This window comes from Parasteatoda tepidariorum, chromosome 11 (assembly GCF_982258835.1).
Source record: "Parasteatoda tepidariorum strain Cologne lab strain chromosome 11, Ptep-v5.0, whole genome shotgun sequence".
NCBI classification, from domain to species: Eukaryota; Metazoa; Arthropoda; class Arachnida; order Araneae; family Theridiidae; genus Parasteatoda; species Parasteatoda tepidariorum.
The window spans coordinates 64,815,292-64,838,018 of NC_141765.1; the positions used below are offsets into that span (position 1 = coordinate 64,815,292).

Below are 22,727 nucleotides of genomic sequence, written 5' to 3' on the forward strand. Positions count from 1 at the left end.
AATTGAAAGATTCCTCTTTTTTAGCCCCCCCCCTCGCTCCATAAGCGAAAGAAGAAAATTTCGAATAAAAAAAAATATTTTTGCCAACCCTTCCTGTGTTGGTGGAAGGTATGTGTCAACCTGTATGTTGCTCTTGAATTAATGTACTCTTTTTAACCCAATCCTTGAATCTTAACAATCATCTAAGTCGTTTTTGCACCCTTCCAATTTTGGGGCAGGGGGAATTTGGGTAATATAGACGAAACCCCAGTGTCATTTCCTACCATTGATTTCTGCTCACTTTTCAACTGGGGCAGTACCCTGGGTCTCCCAAATACTCCTCTTGATTACTTAATCGATACTCGTATTGAGGTACCTAAGATCCCTCCTCTCCAACACATCTATCCACGTTACACTACCACCCGTGCCCATTGCCCTCTCCGTGTTCTTTTTCTTCTCTTCCATTTTCTTTTCTCTTTTGCACAACCCCCGACACAAATATCCAGAATCCCTAACCTCTTCTCTACCACAGTGTTTTTCCCTTGGACTTTCATCATCCTGCGTCCCTTCTGGGGAAAAACCTGCACCCCCACTTCGACGATCTCCCCCAACTGCAATCAAACCTCCCATCTTGTTGCACCTTTGAACATGCATTGGGATGCTGTTGGAGGATGTGATTTATTTCTATACTATTCAATGAAAGTGTTGAATCAAGCATTTTTGCCAATAAATCTTTTTCTTTTGATTTTATTCATTTTTAAAAAATAAAGTTTGCCATTTGGAAATGTTATGAATTTCCAAATGTAATGTAGATTTTGAATTAAAAAAAAAACTATAATCAACAATACCTAACTAACCAGCAAATAAACCAGGAAGCATATTTAATGCTGTAAAATTTTATTTCCAATGTATAGCAGCAGCGTAATTGCTTCACTAGCTACCATAATGAACCATATATACCTTTTATATTCCTTGTTGGACCACGGTGAACCATAATGCTGTTAAAATTTGCTGCAACGTTTTTAGGAGACCAACTTGAACCTTATTTGCCAATTAATCATTATTGAACTTAATTACACAATAATATATCTTAAATTGAACCATGTTTCCTTTAAGGTTGAACTAGAGTAGCATGCTACTAAATCCTAGAACTTGGTCACCCGGTAATATTCCTCAAGCCCTACGGAAATATGGTTCAATTTAGCACCTTATTAAGGTTGTAGCAATTTTTCACTTTAGTGCAGTTCAAATAAACTGCATCGTAGTTCAACAATGGAGCAAATTTTTCTAAGAGTGTAGCAACTGCTAAAATTCAACATTCTTGAGTTAAAAAAAAAAAAATTTAGAACATTTTGTAAATTGATTACTCTTACTGAACCTCCTACAAACCAGGAATTCGAAATGGAAAATTAAAGTTCGAACTAACTGTTGGAATCGGTCAGCGTTTGCAACTAAATAGAAAATAATTTACTTTTAAATTTTCAATGATTATCATAACAACAGTCTATGCACATTGAAACATGAACAGTCTATGCATATAAAGCTAAAGTTCAAAGCTTAAGTGAAATTTTGAAAAATAAAGATTAATTTTGTTGCTACTCATTTTTTACCTGGAATATTCTTCTGGGAAAAATAATACCATTATATTTCCCAGAGTTTTTTTTTTTTTTCATTTTAAATAATTTAATCTTCATTCAAAATAGAATTTTCCCAAAATTCTTCTTTTGAAAAAAGGACTCCTTTAATTCATAATTTTAAAATAACGACTTCTTAAAAAATAAAAACTTAAAAAAATTAATAAATGAAAAAAAAAAAAAAAAAGAAACAGTATTTTTATATTTATGGAATATAATGTTAGCAAGTAACCGTATAAATAACAGCAATGGATCTAAACCGGGCAGTGACAACTCGATTCATGTCCTATGTGCCACTCTTAATTTCATTATTTTAGATTCAGAAAATTGTGAATAGATCGTTGAAAATTTCATGAAAATAGAACCTTTATTAAAAGTAGTGATTTTTTTACAAAATGAAATAATTAATGCCTTATTTTCTAAATTCACAAAATAGTGAGAAGATATTTCTTAATATCATAAAAACTTGTTTTTATATAAAAAAAAATCTGAAACCACAGCGAATTTTTTTTTAAACCTTTTATTTGTGAGACATAAAGATAAAACAAAACTACCAAGTTGTTAGCACAGAAACATGTTTGAAATTCTGATGTACTACGATAATTATTATATTTGATTTACTTTATTTAATTTTTTATTTACTACTAACTGTTTTATTTCAATGAAACTACTTTGTGTTATTTGATGTTGAAGTCAAAAACTAACTGAATTGTATTCAGCCATGCAAGAATATATTATTCAGCACTGATCACCTTTTAATTTAACTATAGGACACGAATAATTTTATCGTAGAATTACCCAAAACAATCTCATGAATACCTGTGATTTTATTGACTCTTCTTGGGGTGTTGAATTCATTTTTTTTTTTTTGTGTTACATAACTAGTCTAGCAACAAATCAGTATTTAATTTTATATCCTGTATTTGTCGAACAAATGCGGTGAAATCCTCATTTTACTTTTAAGATCCAGACTGCCTCTTTATTTTATTACAAATATTTTTAAATGAATTAATTAAAATGTACATGCCCTTAATGATGATATTAAAAACTGAACGAAAAATTTTCTCAAACTATTGAATGTGAAGCTGTAATGATTTTTGGTTCCTTATTCTCCCTTTCTCGAACTTTCCATTTTTTTCTTGTTTATGTGTTCGATTTTTTTTTTCTTGAACAACACGACACGAAACTTGTTCGAATCTTATTTTCATCTTTTAATCAAAGAAGTTGCCCAAAGCGAGGACTTGAATGACCTATCGTGTGTGATCTTAATGACCGTCCCCGGGAGACTGTAACGAAAAGTTTCTAATTAAAACTAGTTTAATGAAAATCACTTTCTCTTCTTCTTAGAGTCTTCTAATACAAATCCAAGGTGGGAAAAAAATCTTTCCTATGTCTATTGCAGTGTTTTAATTTTAAGATTCTTAATCACTTTTTTTTTTGTCCCACCCCTTGCATTTTTAAGTATTTCAATTCCTTTGGAAGAAAACGTTCCAAACTCGAAAAGAGAAATAAAGAATCAAAGGAGAAAGAATTTCTATTGACCGTCTTCAAGTTAAAGTATAAGCATTCATTTTTAAATGAGATCACCCAAAAAACAAATCGTCCAAAATAAATAAAATTCGATTAAAAAATTCACCTAATTTTGGGGAAAACCCTTGTCAGAAATCTCTTTTTTTTATCCTTTTTTTTTCCTGTATTGGAAAGTTCTGTTTGTTCCCCCACCAAGAAGTTTGCCAAATCAATTGATAGATTCTAGACGCTTCGTGTTTATTGTATTCCGTCTTAGTAGTCAATTAATTGCATCCAAGAGGTTTCTCGCTGCTTTTGGAAGGCGAATTTTACAAAGTTCATCTGCGTTAGAAACTCTCAACTATGTTTACTATTCATGAGTACTTGCTGGAGAAAAACTAAACCTCCCCTCGCTGTCACTTTACTTCAATGGCAATTCAATGGCTAAATAGGTTGGATTTTAATGAGAAACTTTTCGTAAACTGTGAGTGCTTTAAATGTTGAGAAGGAATTAAGCTGATAAAGTATTTGTAGAATTTGTGACAATCTCTTTAATACCTATAATTTCCATAATAATATAATATACATAATTACTTTAATAACTACTTGTTTTTGTTTATTTTAAATAAATTAAATTAGCCATAAGTAAAACTAACTATTTTAAATAAATAAAGGAAAGAATGTGTGTTGGTTGTTTTTGTGAAAATCTATTTTAATTTATTAACTGTTGCAGATTTTGTTAGTTATATTTTGAATAAATAAATAAAATTTTTGAAATTAGTGAAGGAATTTATCGGAAAGTATTAGGGTTTTTTATGTCAATCCCTTTTACTTTAATGACTGTTACATATTGTGCGTGCTTATTTTAAATAAATAAAAAAATTAATTAACTATTCTTATTTTTAAAAAATGAAGAAATTAGGCATCTAAAGTATTAGGTGATTTTGTGTTCTTCTTTTTTACTTTAACCGTTTAAATTTTTATTTACCTATTTATTTTTCGGTTTATATAAAGAAATATTTTTTTTAAAAAAAATACATCTCTTTCCACATAATTAACATTCAACATTGTTTATCTGTGATAACGTAAATTTCTTTTAAGTTCAAAACTTTTAAATCAATAGCTAAAATTTGTGTACTTCTAAAAAATTTCTACCAATTAATTTTTCTAATTATTTTTTTTCAAAATGATTTTAACATGATCAATTTCGAAGGGTGGACTAATATGTTAAATTAGAAAAAATGAGATAATTGCTTTAATTTATTATTTTTATTTCTTTTTTACTAGCCATTTCCAATTTGCCCCCCCCCCTTAAAAATAAACAAATAAATAAATTTTGTATTGAATATTATTTCGACCTATTGATTGGCGTCTGGTTAAAAAAAAAAAAGAGTTATAACAGTAACGTAAGCAGGATTGGTACGGTATTTACTGTGTAAGATTTTTACAGGTATTTACCATGGTTTTTACCTTCTTAGGAAAAACTTGTTTTTCCCATGGATTTTACCATCTATAAATACATTGATAATAACATTTTCATCTTAATTTCTAATGTATGAATCATTGATATTCATTTCTGTTATTCTTCTGATTTTTGAACCTTTATTACTTAAAAAATTAATTTTTATACTTTTAGTTCATTTGAACAGATAATTATTTTTGAAACTTTCTATCTTAAAAAAGTGCATACAAAGTGAAATAAGTAAAAGAATTTTTCCTAATCAAATTTCATAAAAAATAAATGACTTAAGATTGGTAAGATAATCCTATTTCACTGTACCCTTGTCACTACTGTTTGTTTTTCAAAATTCCAATTATTCTTTTGTGATAAGGAAAACAAAATTATTATTAAAGTTATTTAATTATTTTTTCATAAAACTCCATACTTCTGCTTATTTGAGCTTTCCGGTTATTCAGTTATTTTTGGTATATAAATACAGCTGTGATAAAGTTATGGTATACAATGATAGAATACAACAAGGTAATTTGTAAATATTTTAATTAATGATTATTTGCTCATATTGAAAATCTATGAGATATAGCAGTTTTATAAGTTTTTAATAGTGAGAAGAAGATTTGCCTCATTTGGTTTTGAGAATAATTAGTTTTACAATTTAGGTGATGGCTTACATCATATCATCTGTCCAATGGCTTGTTACTTGCTGTTATTCATGCATATCTACATGTATATTATAATTATTAATATTTTCCATGATATGGAAATAATATATATTCCACACAATCAGTTATAAATAATAAAACATTATATCTGTAAATAAATAAACAAAGGTTAATAGTATTTACCAGATATGTCCCATTTTCTCGCTTTTACCGGTAAAAACGCAAACCTGATATATGAAAAATAGAAATAGTAGATTTATGTCATCTAGTTAAATGACTATATTAATATGAAAAATTGTATGTATGAAAAATTGAACATAATATATAAATAATACAATGAATATACTTTTTGAAAAATGAATATTTTTCTTCTTAAAAAAATTCACCTCATTTTTTATCTAATCAAAGATCCTAGAATTTTTTTTATATATATATATAAATGAAATGAAATGCATTTAAAAAAATTTAGTATCCAAAAATGTTGCTAAAATATCATTTTTTATAGAAGGGAAAAAAGTGAAAAAATAGTTTTTGAAGGGCCTTGTCTCAAAAGTGTTCAAGTTTAAAATGAATATAAAGAACATTGAAATTCAGAGATAGTATGGGAAACGAACTCAGTTCTTATTACAAACTTATTATTATTGTTATTTTAAGCTATCATTATTAAAATATTGAGCAGCAATTTTGAATTTTATTTAAAAAAATAAATAAAAAATACTTAAAAAAAAAAAAAAAAAAATTCATCGTTTTATTCATATGCTGATCTCACTTCTTTTTCTGTTAACAATTTTTGATTTGATTTTTTATATCTAAACAATTAGTCAAGAAAAATTTTTATTACATCAAATGATATACATCGAAAAAATTTCTTACTAAAAGAAGTTATCAAAATTAAATTTTTTTAATCACACCTCATTTTTCCACAACACGTGAGAAATACTTTTTAGTACCCTGTATGAATAAATTAATTTTTTCTTACTTTGGATGAATTTTTTAAAAAATAGGATGAGCATTGTAAAAATAAACCACTAATTATTTATTTTTTGCTATTTTTAATATTGATAGACCTGAAAAAAGAGTGAATGTGTGAATCGCACTGTAACAGGTGACGTTGATGCATCGCTTTCTGGAATTAGCTGTTACCGAAGTGTTACTATTTTTTTTTTCTTTTTCTCTTTTAAATCTTTCTTCTATCTTGTGTTGTCATGTAAAAAGTAGGGGAAAAAACATATCAAATTTTATCCTTCTGTTTTGTAAGCATAAAAAGTAATGTTCTTGTCTCTGATACTAATATTCTGTTGTTGTTAAACTTTAGAAATGTATACCTGTTTTTATACACATATAATTTTTTTAATACTATTAAAATTATATGCTGCTTTAAAACTAAACATTTTTATTTATTTTAATGTCGGGGTGAGTTTTACATGCATTTAAAAGCCCATCTTTTAAATAATGTTTACTAAAATATTTGCATTTATGTTTTGTATATACCTTTGCAGTAAGTTCGATTAAAAAATAGAGGAATGGGGTAATTTATTATTTTTATTTAAACTCACTAGGTTTTTCTGAACCTAGTAGTAAGTTTAAGTGCATTTTATGAAGTTTAAAGTTTTAGCTATAACTAGAAAGCATTTCATGTTTCTGGAAATATTTCTATTTATTTTTTTTTTAACAAAAAATCATTTTTATAATAGGAATGATTTTTTTGGTAAAAAAAAAAAATGTGAAAAATAGCGAATAAGTTGTTTCTTTTATTGCAAATTGCCAAAAAATTATTTTGATATCTAATGTGTTTCTAAACTAGTAGCTTTTTTAACAAATGCATACATATGTTTAGTTTATCGCATAGAAGTAGTACAATGTGTTTCATTCATAATTAATTTTAATAATTGATCGTTATTAAAAATTGCTTAATTACAATGTGATAAAAAACGCAAATAATGATATAGACATAGAAAAATAAATTCTTAAAATTAAGTTTAATATTTTTTTATACATGAAAAAAAAACATAGAAAAGGGTTAAATTTTTATCTTAAGTTTAATAGACATATCATTTTTAGTATTGCGGAGTTCCTTTAACCATTTGTAGCCAAATGTGATTATTAGTTTCATTGAATGAAACTTACGCTGAAACTTTTGCTATAAATTAATCATAGCCCACGCTTATTATTTTCATAAATATTTTTTTTAATTAAAAAATATTATGAAAACCTTTACAATAAGAAAAATTAAATTTAATTGAAATCAATTTTTAAACAGCATTCTATTAAGAAATTATAAAAATAAAATTTTGACAATATGAAAATACAGCACGTCCATGTGGTTTATCAGATCGTTTTTTTACTAATAATGCTCCTGTAAAAAAAATGGGGAAAAAAGTAGTTTATTATGATAGCAAACTTTTTTTTTACTCTATTGGTCTGATAACATTTGAAATATATGAAAATCAGATAATTTATTCATAGATCGATACAAATTTTATTATATCATCGAAACCACATTAATCAGCGACATTATAGTCAGTGAATCTGAATATTGACACCTCGGCGCGTCTTTCTTCTATAAAATCGAATAAGAAAGTGAAGAGAAGGTTGTTTCTCTTATCTATATAAATATGCTCTTTCTAATCTTTCCGCATAACTAAATTGTGCCTCTGCGTTAATCGATGCTTCATAATTTGATCTGCTATTCAATGAATCGATTACCTATAAAATGGTCATGTACATTGTTCTTGTAAAATCTCCGATAAAAAATCGATTGATTTTTCCGCTCTCTGGTCCTTTGCAATTGTTGCAGCACTTTTTCTTGCAAGAAAAATCTCCAATTGTATTGATGTTTTTATGCACTGAAATAAACTGTTTAATGCTATGGCAAATTTACAAGTAGCCAATATATGAAGCATCAAATTGGCTATTTGTCAGTATTAAAATAATAACATCAATGATTAAGTTTAACTAAATTTAACCCTGCATTTGTATCGTAAGAGGATTTTATCTTCTAAATATTTATTTTATTGATCTTGAGTGTTGAGCAAAGTAGTTTATTTATTTTTAAAAGTAAACTTCTGTTGCTAACCGTAGTTAAATGAAATTTCAAATCAGCTCTTAAGACAAAAATAGTTATTCAATTTCATCTACTTATTGTTAATTTTTTTTAAACTGTTTTTCTATAATTTAAAAATAAAATAAATATAAGCGTTGAAAAAAATTAAAATTATTTTTTAAATTTTATCACATTAATTATTTACAATTACTATTTGCTTACTGTTAATTTCAAGCAATGTAGTTTAACTTCGAAAAAAGCAATCTACCGTTGATCCAAAAGTTATTAAAAGTGTCTTGATTTGTATGAATACCATCTCAGTAGAAATAATACTATTTAACTGACGTAAAAATATATTTTTTAATAAAGTTAGGCCAAATATGCCTTTAAGTAATTTCAAAATTTGGCAAAACATTTTCCGAAATTCAAAAATTTCGATCCAAAATCTTCTCCCTCTCTTCAGCTGTAAAAATTTAAAAATAGGTTGAGTTGGTTTTCAAACAAAAGGTCTAAAAATTATTTTTGACTTTTTAATATTGCAAAATTTTTGCTAGTGCTTTTTATTGCTTTTACTACATTTTTCCTATACAAATATAAATGCTCATATATACATATATATTATAATAATTATTTTATTTTATTGTTTTCTGATTAACTATACTTGATTATGTTTTCATTTGCTTAATTTGTTTTTCAGGAATTTTTTCTGCCTTAGTTCAAAAGAAGATTTACTATATTTCTTTTAGAGTAGACGTGGAAAATTACTCTTATGGTTCGAACAGGAAATCCTGGTAAGTTTTGCTGTTTTTGATTAATATTTTTTAATTCTGGTTAATAAAACCAAAATATGTAGTATTTGAATGATTCATTTAGTATTTTTCCCCTTCATATGGTAACAGTTTACCGGAAATTGTAGTTCTTATTACCACTTTTTAGTAAAACATGCAAAATTAAAAAGTAAATTTAAATGAATAAACGTTTTTTTGTGTGCCCTGTCTTAAAGGATTCCCAGTGTTTAGACTCCAAACCTAATTGGTACTCATTTTATTGACCCTCAGCCACGGGGCGTCAGATTTTTCTACTTAAAAATATGTTATTAAATAAAAAATTAGTCGCACGCTTAATTTATTCAAAGGCAATGAAATATATGGAAACAAGACTTATTTTTAGCTCAAAGTATATTTGTTTTACTTACTACTAAGCTTTTCTAAATTAAATATTTTAAGAGATTCGTCATTAGCATTCATCTTTGCTGTCAAATTGATCAAAAGAAATTATATTTGAAAAAGATCTTGTACACGTTTTCATAAAAAAAAAATTTTTTTTTCAAAAGAAAAATAGATTAAATATTTTTTTTTATTTTTTTATTTACCGAATACATATTTTGTAACGGTTGATTATTTGCAATTTTGAAGAAGGATTCTTAAGTACTGATATTTCATTAAAAAACAATAACAAAAATAAATAAATAAATAAAAGTAATTTTTTTAATTTTGTTTGCCTTGTAAGCATTTTAATTAAATTTTTTTTCTTAATAAATATTTTTAATTTATTATTTTGTTTCTATAATTTATCTACTTGAAGATGATGCAACTATGCAAATCTTTGTGTTTTGGGTCGTAATCAAATTTGCATTAAATCAAATCAAATAGGTTTCTGATATGTAAAAGTTAATTTTTTCTTTTAACTCAAAGTATATTTGTTCTACTTACTACTAAGCTTTTCTACATTAAATATATTAAGAGATTTGTCGTTAAGTTTTGTTATTAATTATCTACTATTATTATTTTTGTATTAATAAATATTATTAATTTATTATTTTGATTCTATAAGTTTATTTTGTTCTTTAATTTGAAGATAAGGCAACTATGCACACTTTTGTGTTTTGGATCATAATCAAATAAAATTTTCATTAAATCAAATCAAATAAGTATCAAATATTTTTTTTTTGTTTTAACTCAGCGTATATTTGTTCTACTTACTGCTAAGATTTTCTAAATTTAATATATTAAGAGATTCGTTATTACCATTTATCTTTGCGGTCAAATTCATTAAAAGCAAGTTAATTTGAAAAAGATCTTGTACACATTTTCATAAAATAATTCATTAATATTTTTTTTTCAAAAGAAAATATATTAAATTATTTTTTTTTATCTACCGAATACATATTTTGTAATAGTTGATTATTAGCAAAGCCGTAGGAGGATTTCTCAAGTAGTGTTCTCTAATTTAGCTCAGAATTTGTAATTTCAGCCATGAAGTGTTGTCTCTGTCCTTAAGACTACGGAATAATAAAAGCTTTTGAAGTCCTTTGGCAACAAACCAGCCTCCCGAAAACAAATCTCTTTTCACCACCGTTCATTTTTATCTCTTAAATGACACAATAAATGCTTAAGATCCACACATTCACTCATACGCACAATTTTCTCCAACTCTAGAAAAGGAATTGTCTAGTGGTTGCACAAAATGGGTGAACTCCCCGTCGGTAGAGATTTAAGCGTGTAAATTTCATTTTCTAGCGGTAGTAAATGCTTTAATTCCGTGACTTAACTTTTAGTGACTAGTGTTCCGAAGTGATTATTCGATGTCTCACGAATGCTTTTGTCTGCTTGATCCGTTAAGCGATGATTATTAGGGAGCTAAAGAAAATTAATGAGATTAAGGCATTTGATTTCCAACTTAAAATGACCTTTATAAACAAATACATTTTTAACATTTCTGGCCTTAAATGTTTTTGCATGTATCAGAAAAATATAATTTAAAACCAAGTCTGTTTCTTTATATTTTGCCATTTAAAAACATTTGTTGGTTCGGCATTCAGAAAATAATTTTTAAACATTATTGCAATTTATTTTATTTATATTTATAACGCATTTAAAAATATTTTTAATTTAACTTTTTTAAAATAATTTTTCAACTTATCTGTAATTACTGTAAGACAACTGTAATTTTTGTCATTTTAAAGCTTTGATATAGTTTCAGAGTAAATTTTGTTGGAAACAACCATAAGATAACTTATAGCTGGTTCCCCATATAAATGTATATTGAAAGATTATACTAATTTCAACTATTAAAAATATTGTTGCACAAAAATTACTGTATCTTTAGTTTTTATTCTGGAAAGAGTTTTAATACCATTTTAGTAATTCATTTATTTGCTACCATCGGAAATTGCTCCATCTATAAGTTTTTGTTTCAGCATTGAAATATAAATCCGCTGAAAAAAAATTGTTCTTGTTATTTCAAAATGTTGATAAATTACGGAAATAAGCATTATAAAATAAACTACTTAGTACTTTGTTACTTTCTAACACTTTTACTGTAAACAAAATATAACTTTTCCATTAATATGTGTACACCTTTTGGCTCCGCTGTATGAATCTGCAAACGAACAAATTTGTTAGGCAAACTGTCTACAGTTTTTAACATTTTAGAAATTTGATAAACTGGGAAAAAAAGTACTGAGTATATGATTTTTTTTTCTCCCTTCAATTTTGATTTAGTTAGACAAGTTAGTATATTAACGTATACTAACTTGTGAAACATTTTTTGGCAGTGTAGTATGAATTTGCTAAAAACAAAAAAACACTTATTAGTTAAATATAGTTGTTGTTCATGACTTTGCGGAGCGTTAAAAATCTAAATAAATAAAGTTCATTATTTCCCTTAAATTAAAACTAGATTTATTATTTTTTTCCTGACACTTTTACTGTTTACTCAGTTTTATATACTTCGTATATGAAATTTCTCAATTTAAATAATGAATAAAAATCGTGAAACTGCGAAAAACAAAATTGTTCAGTAAAAACAATTGTAGTTCCTATTATCCCAGAACGTCACATGTAAAATAATGTGATCATATCCTTAGAATTAAAACCAAACGTTCTTAATTTTTTTTTTCTGACACTTTTTTGTAAACACATTCTAGTGTCTACATCCTGGAATACGCACTATTTCAAAACACTATTTCGGCAATGGAATACGAATAAAGCAAAAAGCAAAACAGTCACGCTATGGTTGTTGTCATTCCAAAACCTTGATAAATTGGCAAAGAAATTGTATCACCATTTCAATTTTGGGTTCTTACTTATAATAAAAAGAATCTTTAAAAAAATGTCCTTTAGATTCCAAGAATGTATGCTTGTAAACAAGCGTAAAAGATGGAATAGAAGCTAGAGAAAGCACATCGACCCATTGATGATAGGTCATTGCCTTTGTGGGATCTGCTGTTAGGTAAAGAGGGGTTCTATTTAAAGCCTACAGTTTGTTTCTTTTCTGAGAACGGTCTGGGCCTGCACAACTGCTGCTCTCGGTTATTTTTTGTAAGGACGAAATGCTCGTCTCACTTTCGTCCTCTGGAACCTAAAAAATATTTTTTTTTTTTTAAAAATGGGGCCTCTATCATAAAAAGGGGTCTAAAAAAAGTGAGTGAAGATATAAATAAGCGGAACAAAAGTTGTGGTTAAAAAAAGTGCCTTCTGTTTTTCGCTAAAAGGATAGAGAGAAAAAAAAAATTTAGTTCATTGAGTACAATTCTATTTTACCCTTCAAGTGAGGTTAATGCTTGGGAAATAAAATTATATTTTTATTCGGTTGATATTTTTTTTAAAAATTATAATTTTTTTTTTGCTATTTTCTATTTTTGTTAAATTTTTAAAAAAATTTTTAATTAATTTTTCATTTTGTATTAATTTTCTTTCTTTCATTCTTTTTTAATTTTAAAAATTTATGATCAGTTATTAAAATTAGTATTATACTCACAATTATAATGAAATTTATGATTAAAAATTATAATTAAAAATTTATAATTAAAATTTTATAATTTAGAATGTAAAATTAATTATTAATTGAAGTAATGATTAAAAATGTATTACGTGTTTTTTTCATTTTTAAATTTTTTATTTTCAAAATTTCGTATTTTTTTATTTTAAGAATTTATAAATAGAAGACATTAAAAATCGATATTTTAATAGTTCATCATTATTTATTTTCATTACTTTTCATTTTTGTATTATTTTTTTAAATATTGCATTGCTTCGATTTTTTTTTTCAATTTTAAAATTAATTTTAATTATAATAACAATCATTTAACAGAAAGTACTTATGGTTGTTACAGTTGCATTTCTAAGTAAATTAAGGAAAATCTAATTATATTTAAAAAATTTAATATTATTAGAACTTCCTTGTTAATTCTTTTTTAAAATCTATTCGATTTCATTATAAGGACATCACTGTCAAACAAATAGAAACTAACAACAAATTGAAAGAAAAAATTTGAATTTAAACTGCTGCTACAACAATCCAAGCTAAAAAGTGCTTTACAACCCACAAGAAGATAAAATAATTACAGTTTATTACCATAACCTCAAAACGAATAATGCGGCAAAAAAATTACCGTTTGTTCTCCCCCCCCCTCTCTCTTTATATATATATATATATATATATATATATATATATATATATATATATATATATATATATATATATATATATATATATATATATATATATATATATATATATGGATATATATATACATACATAAATAGTTTTTTTTTTTTTTCTTTTTGTTCACTTATCTTTCAATAGAATAAAACACTGCTTTTTTGCTACAACCCCCCCCCCCCCTGCACCGCTTGATTTGCATATATAAGTATGTTTCGTCCTAATCCTAGCATTTCCACCTATACTTTTTGGCCTTTTTAAAATGAGTGATAAGTAAATTAATTTCTTTTTGATATTCTATTAAACAGAAGAGAATAAACCTCAAATAATAAGGATAAAATTAGAGGCTGGAAAATGAGTGGGGGTGAAAAATACTTTTTTAAGTGTGAGGTTACTCTATATAGCGCGTTTTTCCCCTTTTCTTTTTTCATACTTACTTTCATGGCGCCTTTTTTATTTTTTGAGTGAGATAATTCCCTCTTTTTTATCATTTTGTATGGAGAGAAACATTTATGTTTTTGAGCTTCCTGTTCCACATTAACAGCTGTAAAATTAATGAATGATTGTGTTTATTTTGTTTTTGCAAATGAGCCTTAACGCTTTGTTCATTTAATCAATTATTGTGCAATTTTTTTTTTTGTTGATAAATTTGTATGTTAGATTATTGTAACTTATACCGACCTTCGTCTATTTAAAGTTCAATTTACACATATATAGATATATATTTCAGGTTTTATTAACTGCACATAAGCTGCACATAAGTATATAGAGCCCATAATATTAGATAAAAACACAAAGAAACCAAGGAGAAAATTAAAATAGGGGAAAAAAATTTGAGAGCAAAGAGAAGAAAAAAAAAATTATTAAAATTAGAAAAAAAAACATTAAAAATAAAATAATAAAAAAAATAATAAAAAAAAATTTTTGTAAAAGAAATAATTTTTTTTTAAATAGTTGAACTTGTTTAAGTTTTTCATAATTTTTATTTTGTCTTCTTTTCTTTGAATCTTTTCTTCTTTTTTTTATTATATAAGTATACATAAATTTTATTATTTAATATAAATTCATTATTCTATCTAGCAACTAGATATTTTAACACAAATAGATTTATCTCTTTGCAAAGTGTATGTTACATTATTGTTTCTTATCGCGATCTTTCTTTATTTGAAATAACAAAAAATATAAGTAGTATAAATATTTATTAATAAATTTAACCAAATCTCGCTATTTTAAGGATTAAATTAAATCAATTAATGCATACATATTTTATTATTCAAATTTGATCAAGAAAAATTTTAACTCAATATTTGTCCTAAAAATAAATATTTTTATTTCTATTTTTCCTCAAAGTAGTTTTTTCTGTAGCTGTTATTTTTATTTGCATAAAAAATAAACTTTAATTAAGCAAAATAATATTTTATTTGAAAATAGGTATAGCTTTAATTTTTTTTTTTTTTAAATTTATTTATAAAAATTCAACATTTTTTCTAACAAACAGATATTTTTACCTTTGTTTCAATCTCTTTATTAAGTGTGCCATAAGTTTTTTGAATTTCATGCTGAAAGTTAGAAATTCTAATTGTTTTTCGGGACTTTAGCATTTGCACTATCTTTCAATCCGCGTACTCCATACCCATTATAAAGCTCACTTTATAATAATAATAAAACTTGCATCTTAATGATAATTTCTCTTTGTCAGACATTTTTAAAGTTTAAAATATCAGTATTTTTCTGTAATTTTAATTTTGTTTGTATGTAAGTTACTTTTCTTAACTTAACAAAAAGTTTTAAGTTAAATTTTTAGTTCCGATATTTATTCACACCTTAAAAAACGATTTCTCAAAATTGACGAAAATTGTATCAAATTAGCTCCGAAACAGAGTTTGAAAACCCCCTGTACTCAATATTGAGTATAGGGCCATACTCAAAATTTAAACAGCATATATATGTGAAACAGCTTATTTTAGCATGTCACTATGCTCAATAATGAGTATATGGGGTTTTCAAATTCGACTATATTTGCTTCGGAGCTATTTTAACACATTTTTGCTCATATTAGAGAAATTCTTTTTTTACAGTGTGTATCCGTAAATTTATGTATAATTTTAATGAAAGTCTTCGAAATTATGATTACATTACAATTCTGTTAAATTATTTTAATGATTTTAAAATTTTTTCAAATTATTAGTATAATATTAGCAAATCAAAGTATTGAGTAAAATTTGAAAATGTATAAATGTCTCAGAAAAACTGTCTTAACTCAAAACATAAAACCTTTTTTTAAATGAAAAAGTGCAAAACCTTTTTAATTATTATTAAATTGTGTAATAATCGTCTTGTTTTTGGTAGTCTTTTTGTGTTTTTATTAGTTTCAAGCAAAAAAAAATAAAAAATTATTTTTATTTTATGAAAATTTTAAAATAAGTATACTACGAAATTTTGGATTTTATATTGTAGATAAATAAAAATAATCGGTAATAAAATTTTAGTTTTGCTTCCTATTGGGTTTATATAAACAGTTTTTAAGGAATTTCAAAAACCATTTTTAATTTCTCATTTGCTTTATTTCTTAAGCTTTTTTATCTTCTCATTTATATACTTATACAGCTTTACAGTTTTAAGTTATTTTAAACACACACAGAAAAAAAAAAAAAAAAAAAGATCGTCAACTTACAGAAATAAGAGAATGAAAAATAAATTTTATACATAAATTTTAATCGTCTGCAATCTTCTTTGTGTGAATCAATTGAACACACTAAGTAAACACATTATTTCATCTTTAGCATTATTTTTTTAAGCGCAATCAAATGAAAAAAGAAGAAGAAAAAAACAACTAAGTTTTTTCTTCTTTTCAAATTACTCTTTGTGTTAAGAAGTGAATTTATCAATGAATAAATATATGCTTGCCTAATCGAGTACTAAAAAATGAATGCAATGTGACAAATTCTCGAAAGAAAAGATTTATTAAACCCTTTTACGATTTTCCTTAGCCACTTTTAAATACTTCCTATTTTTCCTCTTCGGCGATTCTTTTTCGCACTACTTGCGTGTACTATTGTAGCCTATATTTTTCAAATAGCCGACAAATTAATTTCACTTTAACGAAACAGAAAAAAGGCACCAAAAAAAAAAATTTTTTTTTAATCACAGTATATAAATGCTCTCGAAGTTATTCGCCGTTATGTACACGAGTATAAAATGTTTCAACTTTTTTTATAAAAAATTTTTTTTTTCGATTAGAAAAAAATTTTTTTTTTATACCTTCACTAACGACAAGTTAGGGGGTAGGGGGAAAAGAAAATGAGAAGGGGTGGAAAAAAAGCCCCCTCCCTACCCCGATCAGCGTGCATGGAGAGGGTTGCTAATTTCAGCTAGGTTTACACCTTCTTCTTCAAGCACGCTGCGACGTCGAATTAACTGACAATGCTCTTAGTCTTTCCTTCACCATTACGCATTAATTATGAACAGCTTCATTACGTATTCCCAGTATCGAGCGGCCAGCTAGCCCTGACTGGCGGGGAGCTCTTAAAAAGGGGCGGATTCTTCATAGGACACATACACACATACACGCACGCACATACATACATACACACACATCACTGATGGCACGCGCCGCACCCCTTCTCTCCCACTCCACCTCTGCCCACTTTTTCCCCTTTAGCATCCTTCATGTTGAAGCTCTTCTAGTTGCTGATCCGGCTGCACGTTTTAATTGGCTGACTAAAATCTCTTTTCTCGCCAAGATGCTTTCGCCAAACCCCCATTTTTTTTTTTTTACTCTCCATTAGCAACTCCAATAATTTTCAACTGTTATGAACACAATTTTTTTTTATTCGTTTACGTTTTTTTTTGCGTGTTTTTTAATTCGTGGAAACGTACCTTCTAGAGAGCGTTTGTTTTCCTTTTTTTTTTCCCTTTTTTTTTTTTTAAACATAACGGAATATTCCGTAAAACGGGAAATCTTAGAAGAGGCTGAACCAGCTACCACCTGGCTAAATAAATTTCAAATCGATATATTAGTTGTTTTTTATTTATTAAAAAACAATGGATGCAAGTGAAACATAACAGAGCTAGTTCGCTGAATGAAAAAAGAAAAGTTTGTATTATTTCGAACATTTGGGATTCTTTTTAAATTTTTTTTTTATAGATATTTTTATACACCATATTGAGAGAAGCTATTTCTGTTTGAGTCTATCGAAAATTTCTTAATTTTATTCTAAACGATTTATAATTTCGTAACATTTCGGATAGCATTTCTGAATTCCAATGTAATTATTTTTTAATAAGTTACTTTTATAATTTACAAAGCATTCGTAGCTTGAATGATTTGAATTTCCTGACTATACAGAATTTTTTTTTAAAAAAAAAGAAAAAAAACTTTATTGCTTAGTTGGGGCTGTTAATGTTACGTCATGCACGCTTATTTGTTTTACAACTTAGTCATCACTTCGGTATTTTTTGCTCGAATTGCGTTTTTTTTCTCTATCTTTTTTGTTTTTTTGTTAACCGTTTTAAATATCGTATCAACAAAAGGTAGGTGGAAGCATATACACTAACATCCGAATGCAACCACAACATATCGTTATTAAATTTGAATATTTATCCTAATACTAAATTTTAAAATCCCATCTTAGAATCAATCTGAGAATTAGAAAGACACTTTAAATCGATTAATAAATCTCATTCCGTTCTTTTAAAAAGTTATCGAAAAACAGGGAAAATATTGAGATTGAGGGAAAGCGAGCAAGAGAAGGAATTTCTGGCAGCCAACTCAATATTTAGATGAGAAAGGAGAAAAGGAATTTATTTTGAAAAGAGGCAAAAAGGAGAAAAAGGCTGGCCGCGTGTCTCCTTTGTGTTAATGAGTGGTCCGCTCCTGTTCGGAGAAGGGGGTGGGGAGTAAGAAATGGCTGCTGCCCTAGAATCAACTCTTTTCACTAGTGGTGCTTCGCTTCTCTTCTTTTATCACTCACCTCTTTCTCAAGGGTTGATGGACATTTTCGAATTAAATACAAATCTCTTCACATCTCACGAAATACCTTTAGTTCTTTCCGGAATTTAAGTAAATTTAGAGGTCGTAATTAATGATTTTTTTTATTTTATTTATTTATTTATTTATTTTCGATAAAAAGAAATTCTCATCAGTCAGCTATTGAAAAAAAAATCATGTTTTTAAATATGTGTTAATGTTTTAAACCCCTGGGGGTACAATGAACTATTTAAGGGATTTCAGAAGAGGGTTTTTATATCAATTCTATGTAATTATACTTCAGTGCAGTAATGAACATTATCAGTTTTTAAAATTTAAAGCGATAGAATTATGTGGTTAGTAAATTTAAATGAAAGATAGCTCGCGCGTTTTTTTTAAAATTATTATTCTATTTTGTATATTTATTCTATTTCTTTTATTAGGTTTATAAAAATTTCAATTAACGATTATTAAAATGCTAGTTTAGTGTAATTCTAATTTAGTGCAATTCTATACTTTTTTTGTAACCTAAAATTGCTGTTCCAAAATTATATTCCTAAAATTTGGTCGATAATTTAAGATTACATTGCATTGAAGTAAAATTTTTAGTAGGTGTCCTTTTTAATAATATTTCTTTTTAATTATTACAAAATATAGTATATCATTCAAACTTTTCAAATTATTAAGACATTAAGTAAAAAACATTAGGCGAATTAAGAGTTTTTAGGAAATTTCTTACCTTAAAATGTTTAGCGAAAGTTATTATGCTTTTCAGTCATTTCAAAAATAATCGTGTTGTTCTAAAATCGTTTTAAATAATGAAAATTATTTTTTTTATTTTTTTAATGGTTTCAGTAAAGTAAAAAAGCGATATATTTAAAATCGCTTTTTTACACTGTTAGAATTTTCATTCCAAAATTACGGTAAAATAACCGGTAGCAGTCTGTCCATCTAATTAACCGTAAAACTTACGGTAAAGAACATTTTTTATCTTTACGGTTTCAAAACCGTTTACGACTAGCATGGTTAAAAAAAACTATGAATGCAAAACTATACTGTAAAAAAGAAATTTAACTGATTATGGTGCTGTTATCTATGGGTAAATAAGAGTATCGTAGTCTGACAGTCCAGGGTCACAAATTGGGAAGGACAGAACACTGGAATCTCTTCATAAGATAAAGGTAAAGAAGAAAATATTGTGGTGTACACGCTGGGATTCGAACCTTCTTTCTGTCGGTCTTCAGATTGACAGATTAGCCCTCTCAGCTATATTATGTACCCAGCTGTAAGCTACAAAGGGGCTTCTTTAGGTAAGTTTAGTTGGTGCAATTAAATTCTGGTTGTTTAACCTTATTTGTTGAAAGCAATCAATAAACGGTTTTTTTCCCCCACAGTTAACAGTTTAAATACCATCTTATTTATAGTCATTTGACTGTTTTGATTGAATATGATAAAATAACGATTAAATATATTGTTATTTAACAATTTTTTCCGAGAAATTTCTAACAGTGTATTTCTCTTTTTTATTGAAACCTATCGAAAAATATTTTGAAAGAATTTCTCAAAGCTTAAGCAGGTTTGAGTAAATTAAATACATCAAAATCAAAAGTGTTCACTGACGTAACTAAGTAAAATGTCATAAACCTTTATGTAATATGTATACCTTACGTTATGTGTTACTTGTTCCAATAAAATTGTTTTAGGATTTAAAATAATTAAAAAACTAATTTTGATTAAAGATACAAAGGAACTTGAATTTAATTAATTAAAATTTTAAAAAGTAAAACTGTATATAATATTAGTAAAATTGCTTAAGAATAAATACTCTTTTTTTCTCTTCTTCTTAGAATAAATTCGATTGTTAAATGTTGGACATTTTTAATATTTTTTTTATTAATATTTAATTAAACTAGAGTTATTTCACCATTTGAGAACTTTTAATTCACCTTATGTATTATTTATCTGTTTCTAAATTTAAACTGTAGATTTTGTTACCCTTTTTATTCCAATAAAATATCTTTAATACGTTAACGCATTAACTCATTAAAGATAAAGTATTAATTAGTTAACGCATTTTGTATGTTCAATCTATTATTTGTTCTTCAATATTCTCATTATTTAAAATTATGAATTATTTGAATTATTTTAATAATTTTAAAATAGTTCTTTGATTGTCAAATAAGTTAAGATTTTGCTTTCTAAGATTCAATCAACACTAGCATTATGTATACCTGAATAGTCTAGCCAATGAGGGATTTTTGTCACATCACTGGTACGCAAGTAGATAAATAAAATGAATAAATTTAATAAACATTTTCATTTTACAAAGTAAGTTAAACTTTTATTTTATTCGTTTAAAGTTTTAAGGTTAGCTAAATTATTTATTCAGCGCTTACATGATAACTTTATTTAACACAGAAACTTCATTCTTCTAAGATATAAACCAGTAAATAATTTCTCAAAAAATAAAGTAACCAAATCCACAGTCACGCTAAACCCAGTTTCATTAAATTTGTATCATCTTAATAGTAAGTGATATCAAATAGCCTACCGACAGGTAATGAATAAATTTCGTCGGCAATTGAGCAACCTGCTCGGTGAAGAAGAAACTCACTTGATCGACTTGAATGAAATTGAATTTTATACACTAGCTGCTATGCCGGAGGGCTATATCTTTCTTATACTCTGAGACTTAATCAACGACCACCTGTATAACTTTTTCTTGTCAACACTCCCCTGTATTTACACCCTCCGTGGCTGTCAATCAAACTACGGGTCAGGTTGTAGATCCTCTTCCATTAAGCGCTTGTAACCTCTTATTAACAAGACGATATCCTTGGACCCTACGCAATGTTAATAAGTGTGAAAAGGTCTTCCTTTTCTTGACTTCGCCTAACCTTCAGTACTAGGTGGTCGGTTCGGTTATTAAGTCACAAGTTTCTAAAGCCAAACTGTTACAATGTTACATAGCCTTTTTTTTTATTAATATTTCAGGGGTCAATCAAATTTTTTAATTTTTTTTTATGCTGGCAATGAAGTTTGAGAAACAGTTTGTTTTATTTATTCTTTTTAAGTATTTATTTTTTCCTGCTTGAAATGGTCTAAAAATCCTTGGAGAACGTAATTTTCGTTATTTCAATTAGCAGTAATTAAATCATAATAGGATCTCTCTAAAATATGAGGCCCGTGAAATTTTTAATTTATATATATATATATATATATATATATATATATATATATATATATATATATATATATATATATATATATATATATATATATATATATATATATATATATATATATATATATATATATATATATATATATATTGCTGTTATGTATATACTGAGAAAAGAAATGTGGTTAAAAATACCAGAATATGATAAAATTTACTACGTTTCTGGCTCTGTGGGAACTCCAAAAAACTCAGAAATTTTTACCGAAGCTCTTTGATAAGGATTTTAGAAAAATTAACAATAAATGTGGTGCTATTACATGCGATGAAATTCGGTTATTTAATCATGATATTTTATAGCATGGTATAAAAACGATTTAACCAGTTAAATTTGCTTTTCAATTTTGTATTTTTTAATAAATGTGTGGTAATGAGAACTATAATTTTGAAAACCAGAATTTCCGGTAAGCCGTTACCTTGACGCGGAAAAATTACCAAAATAAATGGTTTAAATACAATATATTTTGGTTTTATTAATCAAAGTTAAGTTGTGTTTTCTCAAATCAGAATTTTTTTTCCCGTATAAATAAGTAACTATTTAATTTTCGATTAGGTATTCGAAGTTGTCAAACAAAACTACTTTTTAACAAATTACCTGCTAACTATTTATCTAGAAAATGCGTGACTAAAAAAAAGGATATTTTTAATGTTATTCCTAAATTTTTGCAAAACGTTACTGACCATTGACATACATCATATATGTATTAATCATTTATTTTTAAAGTATTCCCTGAGCAAAAATAATTTTTTTTTTCTTGCTGTTCCCAAAATAGACACTTAGTGCCACTT

General features: G+C 26.4%; 1 protein-coding gene across 4 annotated transcripts in view; it reads left to right on the forward strand.

Moving 5' to 3' along the window:
* Positions 1 to 22,727, forward strand: part of LOC107449700 (uncharacterized) — a 567,179-nt gene that overhangs the window by 135,577 nt on the left and 408,875 nt on the right. For all 4 annotated transcript variants that reach the window (XM_071187673.2, XM_071187674.2, XM_043043921.3 and 1 more), the window contains exon 3: positions 8,984 to 9,077. In XM_071187673.2, the coding sequence (XP_071043774.1) occupies positions 9,056 to 9,077 (22 nt within the window). In that variant the 5' untranslated portion in view covers positions 8,984 to 9,055. The remainder of the gene's footprint in view (positions 1 to 8,983; positions 9,078 to 22,727) is intronic.